The following is a 15,320-nucleotide window of genomic DNA, read 5'->3' on the forward strand; positions in this document are numbered from 1 at the left end:
GAAACAAAGCACACAGACCACTAGATAAAGGTTGTTAAAAGTTTAATTTTATTTTTTTTTACACTGTACATAACACATACAGCAATCCAAAGAAAGTCAGTAAAGGAAATATATAGCACTTTAAATAAATCACTGCTTTCTCTTAACTTAGCTTCTTCTGAAACAACATTCAGCATGTTTAAGGAAATCCACAAGTAGATGGATTTCCTTACACATTTCTTCTTTTGAAAGAGCTTTTAAATAAGCTTAAGGGTTGTTTCTGAGTCATTATAGTTCCTGTAAAAGCATTCACTTATTCTTATGAATAAGTTACATCAACAAAAAGGCCTTTAGCTGACAGACTTGTACTTTATCCACTGGTTTGGGCCACGCACTTCAAACGGTGGCTCATTGAAGTAGATGTGGTGACCTAGTTCTTCCAGGGGAGGCTCTGGGTCAGTGGTAGCAAACTGAGCAGCTTCCTCGATCTCCTTCCTTACTGCCACATCAATTTCCTAAACCAAAAATGGATGCTTCTTAGAAGACAGCTCAGAAAAAAAGCATTATTTTGAATTTAAATGCTATGGTTAAGTATTGGCCAGAATTAGTTAACGCTGTCTAGAAACATAAAATTAAAAACCTATAAAAATTCCCTCCCTACTAAGCTGCAGCATTTTGGGTAGTACCAGTAACTTACTGACAGAGGAGCATGACTCCACTGAGCCTCTACATATTCTGATTCCATGGAACACTCAGTGTGTCAGTGCCATTATTTTTTAAACAGAGTTGACTAAAGGAGTTACAACATTTGCTAAGAGGATTCCTGACTCCTTCGCTATGATTTTTCCCTATTCATAATTTCCCTTTCCAAGATTTACCCCCTTCCGAGGGAGTCAAGCAAGCCTGGGTAACTTTGATTTCTGTCTCTTAGTAAATGACACCCAAAGCCTTACTCAGCACCCAAAAGCAAAAGGCCTTTCCAGCAGAACATCACTTCATTAGCTGGGGTGTAACAAAACTTCACCCTCACTTATAGAAGTGATGTTAAAGCAAACTCTAAAGAACGAGCGAGCGATGGACACTGCCCGTGATGTGCTTTTCAGAGATCATCAGTGTGTGACTGCTCAGGAGCTTTCTCAGATAGCAACTAAAAGCCATACCTTTAGTTCTTCAACACTAGCAAGGTTGTTGTTGACCATTCTGTCCTTCAGCAAAGTGATGGGATCACTTTTGCTTCTCACTTCTTGGATTTCTTCTCTAGTACGATAGCTAGGAGCAAGACAGGCAAAGACATGAACTTCTTCAGGGGTGCCCTTGAATCGAGGGCAGGTTCTGGACACAGCTCACTTTTAGAAAAAGGTGTGTCCACAGAGTTGCCAGGGATGCAATGAAAATACAGAACATTAATCTCTCAAAGGACGGTACAGCAACATCTAGAACCTCCCCCCCACAGATCTGTAAATGCCAACTGAGCTGAACTAGCTCCAAGGGAAAGGGGAGCAATCCCAGTCTGGGACAGTTACAGTGAGGAGCCATATTTCCTCCTTCCCAGCCCCCCTTAGGAAGCATGCTTCCAATTCATTGCAAGTTTCATCCGAAATGCTGGGATACAACTCCACATAGACAAATTCAGATTTGTCAGCTGGTGCAATGCCAATGTATGTTTGTATTTTTAGGAAGTGTTCTATCGGACTGGGCAGTCCAAACTGTTCTGACAATTTTACCTTACAGGGCTTTAAATACCCTAAAAACTCCAGAAAAGCATGCTGCTTTTTAGTCAAAGCTTAATTAGGACACACCATAAAGTCACACTAAAAGCAGAATTCAGTAATAGCACAGAAGTTTAACTGACTCTGTGCTTGTTCTAAAACCAAATCTCTTAATTCTGAAAATAAAACAAGTATGTTACATGGCCACAGATATCAACTGAACAATGGGATGAGTGATCATAGCAATTTCATCATGTTTAAATGCTCATTTAAACACTGAACTTAAGAGTTTAATCTCTTAGAATTTGATCGTCAATACTTACTTGTTTTCAGTAAGTGCTAAGAAAGAATGTGACAGTACCTTATTCCAGGGTCACTCATACTGTGGCCATGGTAACGATATGTCTGTAACTCCATCACAAGAGGGCCCTTAAAATGAAAAAACAATACACAGAGTGTTACCACAAGTGACCAATTTGTAACAGCAGCAAGTATTTGCTACAGGTGAATTGCACCAGTGATCAATTATTTTAATTCAATGCTTTTTTCTCAATTTATGTAACATAAGCACATACAGATTCATTCAGTAAAAGGAAACCTAATTCTTTTCAAATTGAACCTTACATTGATATTGTAAGCATTTCTTCTCATATTCTTACTGAGCAGCATTAAAAAATTTCCTCCCTTCCAGTGTCATTCCACCATTATTCAGAATATTTCAAATTACCTGTTGTTTCAGTGTAAGACAGTAACTTGCAGAACCTTCATTACTTCACCAAATATTAAAAATCTTCAAAACCATACTTGGGTGACACACACTAACACTGACTCACAAAACTTTTATTTTACTTTTCATTTCTTACAAATATAGAGTGATTATTACTTTACTTGATCAGTTCTGCCTGACAGAAGTTGTGACAGAACACAACTGCCTGACAGTCATAATACCTTTTGCAACAGAATTTAACTGAGGTAGAACTGGGGAAAAAGATGACAGTATAGATAATATATAAGTGCTTGGTTAATACCAATTGCATGTTAATAAATTCTAACAAAAATTAGAGAACCACTCAATTGCATATGAGTTCAATACTGTGGAGAAAAGAGGAAATAAAGGTCAAATAAAGTTCAACAGCAACTGGAGAAAATGGGCTAGATGAGGAACTTCTTATGCAGCAATAACTTGGCTAAGAGTTTCACCTATGGAGAAGGAATAACTATTACAGACTTACTTTTCCAGCTCTACAGTAGTCAGCTGCAAACTTTACTGCTTCTCTAACACATAGAACATCCATGCCATCCACCTGATAAAGAGAAACTACATGTTAAGGCAAAAAAATGCCAGCCTACAAACTTCCAATGTCAGTATTTCCACAAGTGCAACAGGAATTCAGCTTAAGGAAATTTATGTAGAAATAAAAGAAATGCACGTGTACGTATTGTGCAGGTGTGTGCACACACATCCCCTCCTCAAAAAAAAGCTGTGACTACTCACCCTGAGCCCTGGAATGAAATATCCTCTTTTGTAGTAGTCAGTACTGGCTGCAGCTCTTTCAACTGATGTTCCCATTCCATACCGATTGTTCTCACAGACAAAAATACACGGCAACTTCCATAAGGCAGCCATGTTGTACGTTTCAAATATCTGGCCCTGAAAGAAAAAGAGTAAGTTACATGTGGTCAGGGAGCTCAGCCTTCAAGCATTAGGCTCTACTGAAAATCCTTCCGTTGCAGAGGTCTAGCTAGGAGAAATCTGAATACTAAAAGTGATCTGAAACCAGTCACTTGCTGCAGCTCAGAAGGAATAAAAGAGAAGCTACGCTATATAAGGTAACTTTCATCTCAACTAGTAGTTTACAGAACTTAATTTTTAAACCTCTATCAGTATCTGTGTTAGGATAGCACAAAACCTTCAAATTTAACTGAGGTATTTCAGCAACAGTCATAAAAAACTTGGCAACTGATTAACCTGGCAGGATGCTGCTACAGCAAAGTAAAGTTGGACCACAGTGACTGCATCAGCCTTATTACTCTGAAGTCAAAGACAGGGAATATCAAGAACTGAGATCTCCACCTGTGCTTTCAAAGAGGGAAACTCAATGGTACGCTCTAAACCACCAACTGCTTAACTGGCTTAATGTCTCAGCTGATAACATGAAGACACTGGCTGGAATGTCAATTGTAAGTGGCTCTGTGAGAATGCTCTGTCTTCAGAAACCTAAGTGACACCTTTCTCCCTATTCAGCAGCACTGTCATCTTCACTGCCATCATTCAGAGCTCTCCTTACAGCACAGGCACTTCAGGGTGTCACACTTAGGTGAACTGTGTGCAACTGGAAAGGGGGTAAAAAGAGTACCTGGAAACCCCTCTTCCCATGACTGGTGTAATGTTCATGTAATTAACTACTGGCCTTGCTCATTGCCTGAGTATCTAGAGCACTGCAGAAGGGAAGGAGCCAAAAAGCTTTCCCTCCACTCCAGGGACAAGGGCCAAGTTCAAAATAGGGGTGGGGAAAAACAGATGTTTACACAGGTCCAAAATAAGACAAAAAATATGCTACATTCCTGATATGCAAAGAGCACCTAGCAATTAACTGTTCACCTGAATCACCCCTCTGAGGACTGTACAGTTCTTGAAACACACCCCTACTCAAATGCCTAAGACTACTCAAATGAGAGGTGATAGTTTCTAAAACTTGCAAGATGCCCAGCCACCTCCGTGAAGTTCATCTCAGTCAACAGCACTTCACAACAAAAGCCTAGAGAAAAACTGCAGTGAACTGTAGGACTGAGGGTGTGCATTGTCCACTTTCTCTCCAGGATCTGCCTTTTCAGTATTAGTAGATTCCTTTAATAAAGTGTTCTTGTAGCAGAAAACCCAACTCAACAATCTCGGCATAAGTTCCGAGGCAGACGTTGCCTGCGTTGCAGGTACTACACAGGCAGGGCAGAAGGTGCTCTCCCACTCCTCGTAGGAACGGCAGAGCTCACAGTTCCCAGAAGGAAAATCAGTTACCCCCAGGCACACTCCTCAGAGCCACACCAGACAACTTTACCTGATTGGCAGCACCGTCCCCGTATAACGCCAGGCAGATTTCGTTTTTACCGAAGTATTTACAGGCCAGCGCGATCCCAGCTCCAAGGGGAACCTATCACAGAGTACAGAACAAACCAGAGTTGTAGAACAATGTTAAAGGAGCTGAAGATAGGCATCTTGTGAGCTGTAGGGAGACATTTATGCTGTTAGGGACCTGCTCAACAAACAAGTTGTTACCCACCCACTTCTATTTGTTCCAACTGGTGTTACAGCCAGGATACAAATATGAACTGTATTCTTAGTTTGATTCATTTTTGCTACAGTTTACAAAATGATGAGCAAACTAGAGAAAGACAGAGCTACAGAGCAATGGTATCTGCATCAAGCTCAAACCACAAAAACTGAGAGGAAACACTGGCAACAGGACATAAGCCAAATTCAACTTGTACTTTGAAGTAGAAGTCATGTACATACCTGAGCACCAACAATACCATTGCCACCATAGAAGTTTTTGGTATACATGTGCATTGATCCTCCTTTTCCCTTTGCACATCCTCCTTTTCGACCTGAAACGTGAATAACAAGCAATTTATTTTTCAGAGGAAAAATACTGTGCAAATGGGAACATCTAATGCAATTCCTAAAGGTAATAACACCAAGACCATATAATTTTTGTCATGTGGAGTAAAGACACGATGGCCTCTCTCCTAAGAATTCATGGTTAAATATCTCACAAAACAAATAAGAGGAGGGGAAAAAAAAGAGAACAATAATGAAAACATAATTCTGGAAATAGAGAATGAGATTAAGAAGAAATTTTAAAACCAACCAAGGAGTTTCAGTGTCCTACTACACAAAAGCATTTTCTGATGAATATGGGGTGTTTTATGAAAGACAACAAGGTCTGTATTTCTCATATACATACTCTGCAAGTAGTATATACAGTCCTTATTACTTTTGGCTTCTGCAAGATATGAATACTATTCCAAATTAGTTGCAATGACTTATATTTTTCTTCCCTTTGACAATAACTACAAGTAAAAATTACAAACAGGACACTGAAAAAAGCACAACTAACAGCTTCCCATTCCACCCCAATATAAACATAAGAAGGCACCCAATCCAGCTTTATCCAAGCTGTAATTTGAAGATAACTAGTGATTCATGAAGCATTGCAACAAACCCTATTTAAATGAGCCAATCTAAGGACACAGAATTTCTCATCAGCCCATTCAATTTCTTATTCCCATCTGTCTTGTTACTAGTTGCAGAGGACTTTATTGTATTTTTAATAAGCACAGCTTGTTTGGTGGTGGGTTTTGGGGTTTTTTGTGCATTAGCCTTTGTGTTTATTTTAGAAGTGGATCTCTTTGTACTTCTCTTTCTTCTTTAATAGTGGATTGCTTTTATTATTGGTCTTTCTCATAGCTTCATATGTTTCATGTGAACTGTAATGGATTCTGACAGCTAGGGCCAAAGGAAAAAAAAAAAGCCTAATATTAAGAAAAAGTTTTCTGATTAAGTGTTAATTTAACTTCAGTAAGTTCCCTCCACTTTTTGTACAATCCTCTCTTGTATTTTAGAATGTGTTTAAGAACTCCTGATTAACCAGTGTCACTGTTTGCTACACTTTCTAATTAGAACACAAATCTGTTTCTCATGTATTTATCAATTCCCCTGAAAAGTTCTTTATAACTTGTTTCCTATAGGATCTTATCTATTAGTCTTATTTTGGGTTACTCTGCTTCCTTCTCCTTCAAAGACTTTTTAATTCTGTCATTTCTTTTCATTGTAACCCAAGCTGTCTTTCAGTTTGGCCTTTTTAGTCAAGATCTATCTTTGCAGGAAAGGACTCTAGCAGCACTCCTCTCTAGGAACTTTCCCAAGTGCCATTTCTTAGAACAACAGTCTCTGTACTGCAGCTGCTCTTTCCCAATTAAAGGAGTCCCACTAAAGTCCAGTATAATGCTATAGAAAATGATGTGCCATGAAGTGAAATAAAGAAAAAAACCCAACACATTTTCACTCGTATTTGTAGTTTCAGGGCCAACAGAAGGCTTCAGTCATGACAATCTCCTCATTTACCTTCTGCCTTATCAGTATCCAGTGACTCCTGGCAAATCGATCATCCACTAGAATCTGGGCTTTTGTGCACGTTATTAATATGCACTCTCAGCACACACATATGCTCTTTGTATACAAAATCATACCTCTTATCTACCCCAAAACATGCTTTTCTATAATTACATTTCAAGCATGCAGATTCTCAGATCAAGTCTTTATTATACCCGTGATTCATGAAGGCCTTCAAGCTCCTTGTTAATTTTTCACTTATGAGATCTGTGAACAGATGCCAGAAGAGTTCAGCAGACTGATCCTCTTCTCTCCTCTCTTCCCTGCTCCATCCTCAACCCAATTGTGAATAGCTCTCTCTCCTTTCTGCAAAATCTCAATCTAGATTATAATTTAATATTCTTCTTACAGTCAAATTTTCCCAAACCATTCAGTTGATCATTACAGGCAGTGCTTACTAGTCTTCCTAAGACTTCAGCAGCATAATTCTGAAAATCCAAATCTGTCTCCTAGGGAAGGTAATGCTCTGTCCCACCGAGAACAAACGCCTACCAACAGCAATTTCCAAACTGTGCTGCAGCACAACAAATACAGCATTTGGTATTGAGAAAATTCAGCATGTGAATCCTCATTTTACCGAGCACACACCTGTAAGTTCAGCAAGGATTTCTCGAACAGGCACTCCCCGGGTGAAGGTAAAGCCGTGAGCTCTGTACGCTGTTATCACATGGTCTGTAGGCTGTATGGCAGCTTCAATCCCTACACAGCAGGCCTCCTGTTACAAAGCAAAAGTAAGCTTAGCAATGAAGGAAAATGCACAGCTTCCACAGCCAGCAGTGTGGCAAGGGCTCTGATCCCACATACATCCAATATCAGCTAACAGGAAGAGCACAGATACTCAAGGTGTGGTCTAACTAGTGCCAAACACAAGGATAGAATCACTGCCCTGGTCCTGCTGGCCACACTGTTCCTGATACAGGTCAAGATGCCATTGGCCTTCTTGGTTACCTGGGCACACTGCTGGCTCATGTTCAGCTTCCTGTCAATCAAAACTCCCAGGTCCCTTTCTGCCTGGCTGCTCTCCAGCCATTCTGTCCCCAGCCTGTAGTGCTGCATGGGGTTGTTGTGGCCAAAGTGCACTTGGCCTTGTTGAACCTCATCCCTTTGGAATCAGACCATCTCTCCAGCTTGTCCAGGTTCCTCTGAAGAGCCCTCCTGCCTTCCAGCTGATCGACACTCCCCCCCAGCTTGGTGTCATCTGCAGATTTGCTAACGGCACACTCAATCCCCTCATCTAAATCATCGATAAAGATATTAAACAGAACTGGGCCCAACACTGATCCCTGGGGACACCACTAGTGATTGGTCACCAACTGGATGCAACCCTGTTCACCACCACCCTCTGGGCCCGGCCCTCCAGCCAGTTCCTAACCCAGCAGAGTGCCCCTGTCCAAGCCATGGGCTGCCAGTTTTTCCAGGAGAATGCTGTGGGAGATGGTGTCAAAGGCTTTGCTGAAGTCCACGTAGACCACATCCACAGCCTTCCCCTCAGCCACCAGGTGGGTCACCTGATCATAAAAGGAGATCAGGTTGGTCAGGCAGGACCTGCCCCTCCTAAACCCATGCTGGCTGGGTCTGATCCCCTGGATGTCCTACAGCTGCTGTGTGATTGCACTTAGGATGATCTGCTCCATAACCTTGCCAGGCACTGAGGTCAGGCTGACAGGCCTGTAGTTTCCTGGATCCTCCTTTTGGTCCTTCTTGTGGATAGACATCACATTGGCCAACTTCCAATCATCTGGGACTACCCCAATGAGCCAGGACTGTTGGTAAATAATGGAGAGTTGCTTGGCAAGCTCTTCTGCCAGCTCCCTCATCACCCTTGGGTGGATCCCATCTGGTCCCATAGACTTGAGGATCCAAGTGGCTCAGCAGGTCACTAACTGCTTCCTCCTGGATTACAGGGAGGCTATTTGGCTCCCAGTCCCTGTCTACCAGCTCAGGAGGTGAGCTGTCCTGGGGACGACCTGAAAGGAAGGTGTTAAGTACCTCAGCCTTTTCCTCATCTTTGGTGACTATGTTCCCCTCCCCCTCCTGTGTCCAACAAAGAATGGAGGTTTTTCTTGCCCCTCCTTTTGCTATTAATGTAATTATAAAACACTTTTTATTATCCTTTACAGAAATTGCCAGATTAAGTTCTAATTGTGCTTCTGCCTTCCTAATTCTTTCTGAATGACCTAACAACATTCTTAAACCCTTCCTGAGTTGCCTGCCCCTTTTTCCAAAGGTGATACACTGTTTTTTTTCCTCTGAGTTCCTGCAAAAGCTCCCTGGCCAGCCAGCCTGGTTGTCTTTCCCACTGGCCCACCTTTCAGCACACAGGGACAGTGTGCTCCTGCACCTTTAAAATTTATTTCTTGAAATATGTCCATCCTTCCTGGACCCCTTTGTTTTTAAGGGCTGTTTCCCCAAGGGTACTCTCTGAATCAGGATCCTGAAGAGACTGAAGTCTGCCCTCCAGAAGTCCAGGGTAGAGGTTTTATTGATGCCCCTCCTTGTTTCACCAAGCATTGAAAACTCCATCATTTCATGGTCATTGTGCCCCAGATGGCCTCCAACCACCATATCTCCCACCAGCCCTTCTCTGTTTGTAAAGAGCAGGTCTAGCAAGGCCCCTGGTAGGCTCACTCACTAGCTGGGACAAGAAGCTGTCCTCCACACACTCTAGGAACCTCCTAAACTGCCTCTTCTCTGCTCTGTTGAGTTCCCAGCAGACATCTGGCAAGAATAAAGGCTGGAGATCTTGAAGCATCCGCCAGCTGCTTGTAGAATAATTAATCCGCCTCTTCATCCTGACTGGGTGGTCTATAACAGACTCCCACCAAGATGTCAGCCTTGTTGGCCTTCCCCCTGGTTCCTACCCATAGGCACTCAACCTTATTGTCACTGACCTCAAGCTCTACAAAGCCAAGAAACTCCCTGACATACAGACCCAGCCCTCCACCTCTCCTACCTCACCTGTCTCTTCTGAAGAGGATGTAGCTTTTATGTTAAGTAAGGTAAAACAACATAAAATCTCCAGAAAAAAAATAAATCTTACCTGACCATCATATAAGTGGCAGAAGCCACGAATAATCTTCTGCTTGTAGAGCTGGTCAGACTTGAGCTCCATGCGCCGTATGGTCTGCATTGTCTTGTAGTAATGCAGCCCCTCCTCTCGAGTCATCACTGCTGTGGTACTGGGGCCTTCTTCCAGGCGATGGAGGTCACATTTCTGCAAGGTTGAACAAGTAGTTATTTCCTGAAAATAATTTGTCCTATTTATGAATATTACTTAATTATTTTTAATGATGTACCATTTCCAAATTCAAAGTGTAATACCTTTCAAAAAAGAAAGCCAGCCAAACCTAAATTCATAGGTAAAAATAACTGTAAAGTTTGTGCACTGTTTCCAAATTCAGGGAAATAAAAGCCTTACTTTTAATAAAAAAAGATTTACACTGAGAAAATGAAGCCTTGTTGTACCTACAAGGAATAGACAAACTACAGTCCTCAGAAAATGAGGTAAAAAAGAACACTTCCATGGTTGTTGCAGGCCAAATACCTGGTAAGAGCTACAGAGGCTTTCTGAAGAGAGAAGAGAGTTTCCTTTGTAAAACAGTTTCTGGCCCTAAGATTGGACCTCACCTCTACTACCACAAGCATTAATAAACCACTGCTGCATCAGCTACACTGCCAGTCAAACCACCATGTGTGGAGTATAATTTCCTCCCCAAACCACGGACTCTACTGAGGGAGGGCTGATTTTAGGCATCCATACAAAATAAATAAAAAAATTTAAAATAAAATAATAATAATAAATAAAAAGTTAAGGTCAGTGGAAGAAACCAAACAAATTACTCTGTCAGTGCAGATTAAATGGCCAAAATACTTCTATATAGGTTAAAGACACTTTTTATCACAGCAAAAGTCTCTTCAGAGCAAATCCACTGACACCTTAGATGAACTGGGTATAACACACGGGCACACTGCTCTAAGACAGCCCTGCTTCCAAGTTCACATAAAAATAGAAACTTTGCAGTTTTTTCATCAACACAGGACCAAACGTTAAATTTGTATCTACTCAAAAAGGACTTTTCATATGTTCCTTCCCTTCCACCTGTGAAACAATTTTAATACTTTACAGGCAAAGATAAACAGGGAAAGGGTGGAAGAAACTAAATGATTTCTTTCAGATTTTCTTTCATCAGTTTCTGAATGAAATGCCAGCACAAAAGCTATTGCCAATGGAAGCATCACTTTTTCCTAAGACCCAGGCACAGGGGAAAGCTGACAGAATATAACACAAGTTTTTTGAGCAGCACCAGGCCAAGCATTAAAAGGATGCCATATTTTTTCCTCAGAAACCCATACACACCTCAATCAGCTGCACATTTGGGATAGGCTGCAAACACCAGCTAATTATTTTAAGAGCATTAAGGAAACATTAATATTCTTCCCTCAGAACAGAAAAGGTTCTTTAGCTCCTTTCTGACTCTGTTCTCACAGCTACATTGCAGTATCACAGCTGCAAGGAATCACAGCTTTGCATTCTTAAGAAACAAGTAACACTACTACACACTGCCAAGCACAGTTACTTCCAGCTGCACCGAGTAATCCGGTCACAGAGTGAGGGCTCTGGTTCTGGAAATTCAAACAGTATTTTCCTAATTGAAAAAGATACGGGGGCAAGTCCATTACGTCAGGATGTGCAACAAACACTTACACACCATGCCAGTATCAAGTGTTCTTTACCTTAATCTCAAATGAAGCTTCACTTGCAAAGTCTCCATAGTTACGTGATGCCACCATCACTCGAGAGGCCTTAAGAAAAACACAAAACCAAAGCATGAGCAATATTTAAATATAATTATCGAGCAGAAGTAGGTGAATTTTCAAATAATTTCTCAGAGTACTCCCAAACTGAAACAATGTATGAATTAAACTCACCAGTGGCATATCCTTGTAAGGCTAAAGAACGTTTATTCTGTATGAATGTGTTAAAGTCCTTTAAAATCTAGTAATTCAAATTAAGATTAAAAAAAAAAGAATTCAAATTTGTAATATCCTTGATTATCTAAAAGAAACCCGGTGAGTTTCTAGAGATTGTGAAGAGCATCAAAGCCACAAAAATAATTGTTTTACCCTTCACATGCCAGATTGCCTGTGCAAGGATAGACAGCCAATGCAGATTTCAATGGCTCTCTGTGCTGACTGGAATTTCGCTTGATAGAACAAAAAAGACCTCCAAAAACCAAACCAAAACACAAACCAAACAAAAAAACCCAAAACAAACAATCCCCCCCCAACCCCAAACAAACAAAAAGAACCCAGCAGATTTCTGAGGTACAAACTACTCTCACCCTTTCTTTTCAATAGGAAGAGAAGCTGGGGGGATTCAAGGCAGTAACAATGAAGAGAGGATTTCAGTGAGCAACAGCATGGCCACTACTTAAAAATGATATGAAACACAGAATGTACCTGAGGATACGTGAAACACAGAACAGAAAGGGGGCATGGCAGGGAGAGATAAGAAGGATGTTTGAAAACACATTACTGGTCTGTCTTAAGAATGAACACAGGCTACTGACTAATGAACACTGGTGTTACACTGCAGCATCTGACAGGATGGGCATGTGTCCATGCATGCACTGTGGCCACAGACAAGGAACATACCACATCTTCAGTGGCAAAATCGTATTGCTTAACTAAGTTACACAAAAATTTCATTCAGTCAGGAAATTCACATAAATTTAGCTGAAGGTTAATTATTTCAAAATTTTGAGAATGTCCAAGTCACTGTTTCCAAACAAAGGTCTGATTGACAGGTATGAAGCTTGGAGAAAAAACAACCAGGAGATATTTCTCAGTCCGTCTTGATTACCTACTCTGTTGCATACTTTATTTAGCAGTAACAATTTCCCCCTCCCCTATTATCAGATTAAATATTTAAGGTTTTAATTTAAACCAAGTTTCTACACTGCTTACCACAATGCATCAGTATTACTGGTGAAGAAAAGCTATTTTACTTCTAGAGCTGGAAGTAAATCAACAGTTTGGGATCTGCAGAATCACAGAACAGCCGGAATTGGGATGGGGGGTCTATAGGCCACCTGGTTAAACCTCTGCCCTGAATATGGGGCATAAAAGCAACACTGAGGAGTCTGTACAAAAGTTCTGACACATGGCCAGTACAGGTATCAAATGCAAGCCTTGACAAAACTGACTGAGGCCTTACCTCACTAACGGCTCCCTAGGTTAGCAGCATTTGGAAAGAAAAAAAAAGGGAAGAAAAAAAGAGTGAGTAGCTGTACCAAACAATCAGGGAGGAGAAGTCAGCAAATTATTAGCCAACTAGAATACAACACTGCAAGTGGTCCATCTGTACAGTCTGGAAACAATGCTTTGTGGATTAAGCCTACTTCTATTTATTTGGTAATTTATGCCTTCACTATAGGTGCCTAGGAACAATTCAAGGCAAATATTTACCAGATTGGTAAGGACTAGGATCCAGAAATCAATTACATTAAGATATCCAAATCAGATATAGTTTGGCATTCCAGGAAAATGTAGTATCTCAGGAGCAAGCCGAGTACTTGTAAGTAAGGAACTAATTTTAGACACCCATATTTGCAAAATTTAATTTAATTTGTAAAATTCCAAATATTTTACTTGTGAATTAGGAAATACTTTTAGACATGAAGCCCCAAAACACATAGGAAGATCTCCCAGTAAATGTGCTCCCTTTTGTGATTCTCACAAATCCAGTCACTCATAAGCAGTGAATGCTTGGGTGAGAGAGCTGCCTCAGAACAGGAATACAGCAACAGATCTGCTCTCCATGGCAAAAAGGCAGCTTCCTCCAGTTACCAGAAAGCACCTTTTAACTCTGATCTCACCAACAATTTTTTCCTCGGCAGGGGCTGATCTTTCCTCATGGCCACAGTCATCACAGTGGAATAAGGAGAACGAAGAGGTAAGAGCATGATTTTTCACACAAAAGAGATAAAACACAGCACATGACACAAAAATAACAAACTTTGAAAGAAAAATTCATGCAGCAATTGCAAGGGGCTCTTGGCTGGGCTGAGGCAGGTGGTGAAGCTCAGACAGTCCGACGCTGAACTCCAAACGGGTCGAGCAGCGCGTGTTTATTACCCCTGTAAGGGATCTGATCTGTGCTGTCAAAATATACATGGAACGACATAAATTAAAGCACTGCGCCACCAGGCCTTTATAGAGCGAGCTCCTGCACGCGGCGACCATTTCACTGTCACTGGGGTCTTCACGATCTTCAGAGTGGAAAAAAATGCCAAAAAACCCAAACTCTTTTGTTCTTTAATTTTTCTTTTTTTTTTTCTTCTTTGTTTTTTGTCCGCCGGCACCAACTCGCCGGGCCGTTCCCGCCGTCTCTCCCGGACCGTTCCCTCCCGTCCCCCCCTGGGCGGTTCCCGCAGCGCCCCCGCGCGGCCGCCCCCGCCCCCCCCTCCGCGGGCCGCCGCTCCCCGGCCGGGCCGGCACCGGATGCACTCACCGTCCTCCCGGCGGCCGCCGGGCCCTGCAGCACTCGGGACAGCGCGGCCAGCAGCATCTTGCGCATGGGGCGGGTGGGACGGGCAGGAGCGGCAGCGCCTGGCGCGGGCCCCCGACCTCGGATCTCCTTCAGCCGCTGCCGCCCGGGCCGCGACCGCCGCCTATCGCTGCGTCCCCGCGCATGCGCGACGCGGCGCTGCGGCGGGGCAGCGCCACCTGCCGGGCGCCCGGAGCCGCTAAAGGTCATTAAAGGTGATTAAATGTGGGAAGGGCTTGGTTTTTTTCGTGCCGGGATTCCCGCGGACATGCTCCAGCCTGGACGTCAGGAGGGATTTTGGGCGTTAGGGAGGATTTCTTCGCGTAAAGGGTGATTGGACACTGGAATGGGCTGCCCACGGGGGCGGTGGGGTCGCCGTCCCTGGGTCGTTTAAGGACAGACTGCACTCGGTGCCCTGGTCTGATCGACGTGTTGCTGCTCGGTCATAGGTTGGACTGGATGATCTCAGAGCTCTCCTCCAACCCAACTGATCCTCTGATTTTGGTGCGGACAGGCGGGGTTTGGGCACGTCCCCGCCGCTGTCCCCTGACACCATCGCTGGGGGCTGTGCCTCAAGGTTGACTTTGCTGTGCTGCCGCGTTCGAGCTGCCCTGTGCCTGCGTATTCCCCAATTTTTAAATGGATAAAGTAACTGTTGAAGCGGTTCCTTTTAATGTCACAGGCATCCATCCCCTGGGAAATACACAGCGAAGTTAAGATTTAACTTAGTGTTCTAGAGTGCTCTCATCACATCACATCTGTTGATCTCTCCAGAACAGCCTCCCCTTTTCATGCTGCTGGCTCCAGGCACACTGAGGTTGGATACCAGGTTGCTGCGGAGTGTCCAAGCCAGGTTAACTGCTGGCACTGCTATACTGGCTCCACACCTGGCCTTGGGCTCCCACCTCTGTTC

The 15,320-nt window shown here is 42.7% G+C and overlaps 1 protein-coding gene across 2 annotated transcripts; it reads right to left on the reverse strand.

The window, feature by feature from the left end:
• Positions 1-30: 30 nt before the first annotated feature.
• Positions 31-14,545, reverse strand: PDHA1 (pyruvate dehydrogenase E1 alpha 1 subunit). 2 transcript variants are annotated; one of them, XM_027637833.1, is made up of 12 exons: positions 14,372-14,544; positions 13,076-13,090; positions 11,593-11,661; positions 9,899-10,072; positions 7,447-7,573; positions 5,200-5,291; positions 4,745-4,837; positions 3,184-3,339; positions 2,921-2,992; positions 2,050-2,117; positions 1,140-1,248; positions 31-494 (listed from the first exon to the last, which is right to left on the reverse strand). In XM_027637833.1, exons 1-12 carry the CDS (start codon positions 14,435-14,437, stop codon positions 330-332), a joined length of 1,206 nt encoding a protein of 401 aa, XP_027493634.1. In that variant the 5' UTR covers positions 14,438-14,544; the 3' UTR covers positions 31-329. The 2 variants fall into 2 exon arrangements, with proteins under 2 accessions (XP_027493634.1, XP_027493645.1); XM_027637844.1 differs by lacking the exon at positions 13,076-13,090 and having other exon boundaries at positions 14,372-14,545.
• Positions 14,546-15,320: the final 775 nt, after the last annotated feature.

Source organism: Corapipo altera, unplaced genomic scaffold (genome assembly GCF_003945725.1).
Source record: "Corapipo altera isolate COAL_440 unplaced genomic scaffold, ASM394572v1 0, whole genome shotgun sequence".
NCBI lineage: Eukaryota > Metazoa > Chordata > Aves > Passeriformes > Pipridae > Corapipo > Corapipo altera.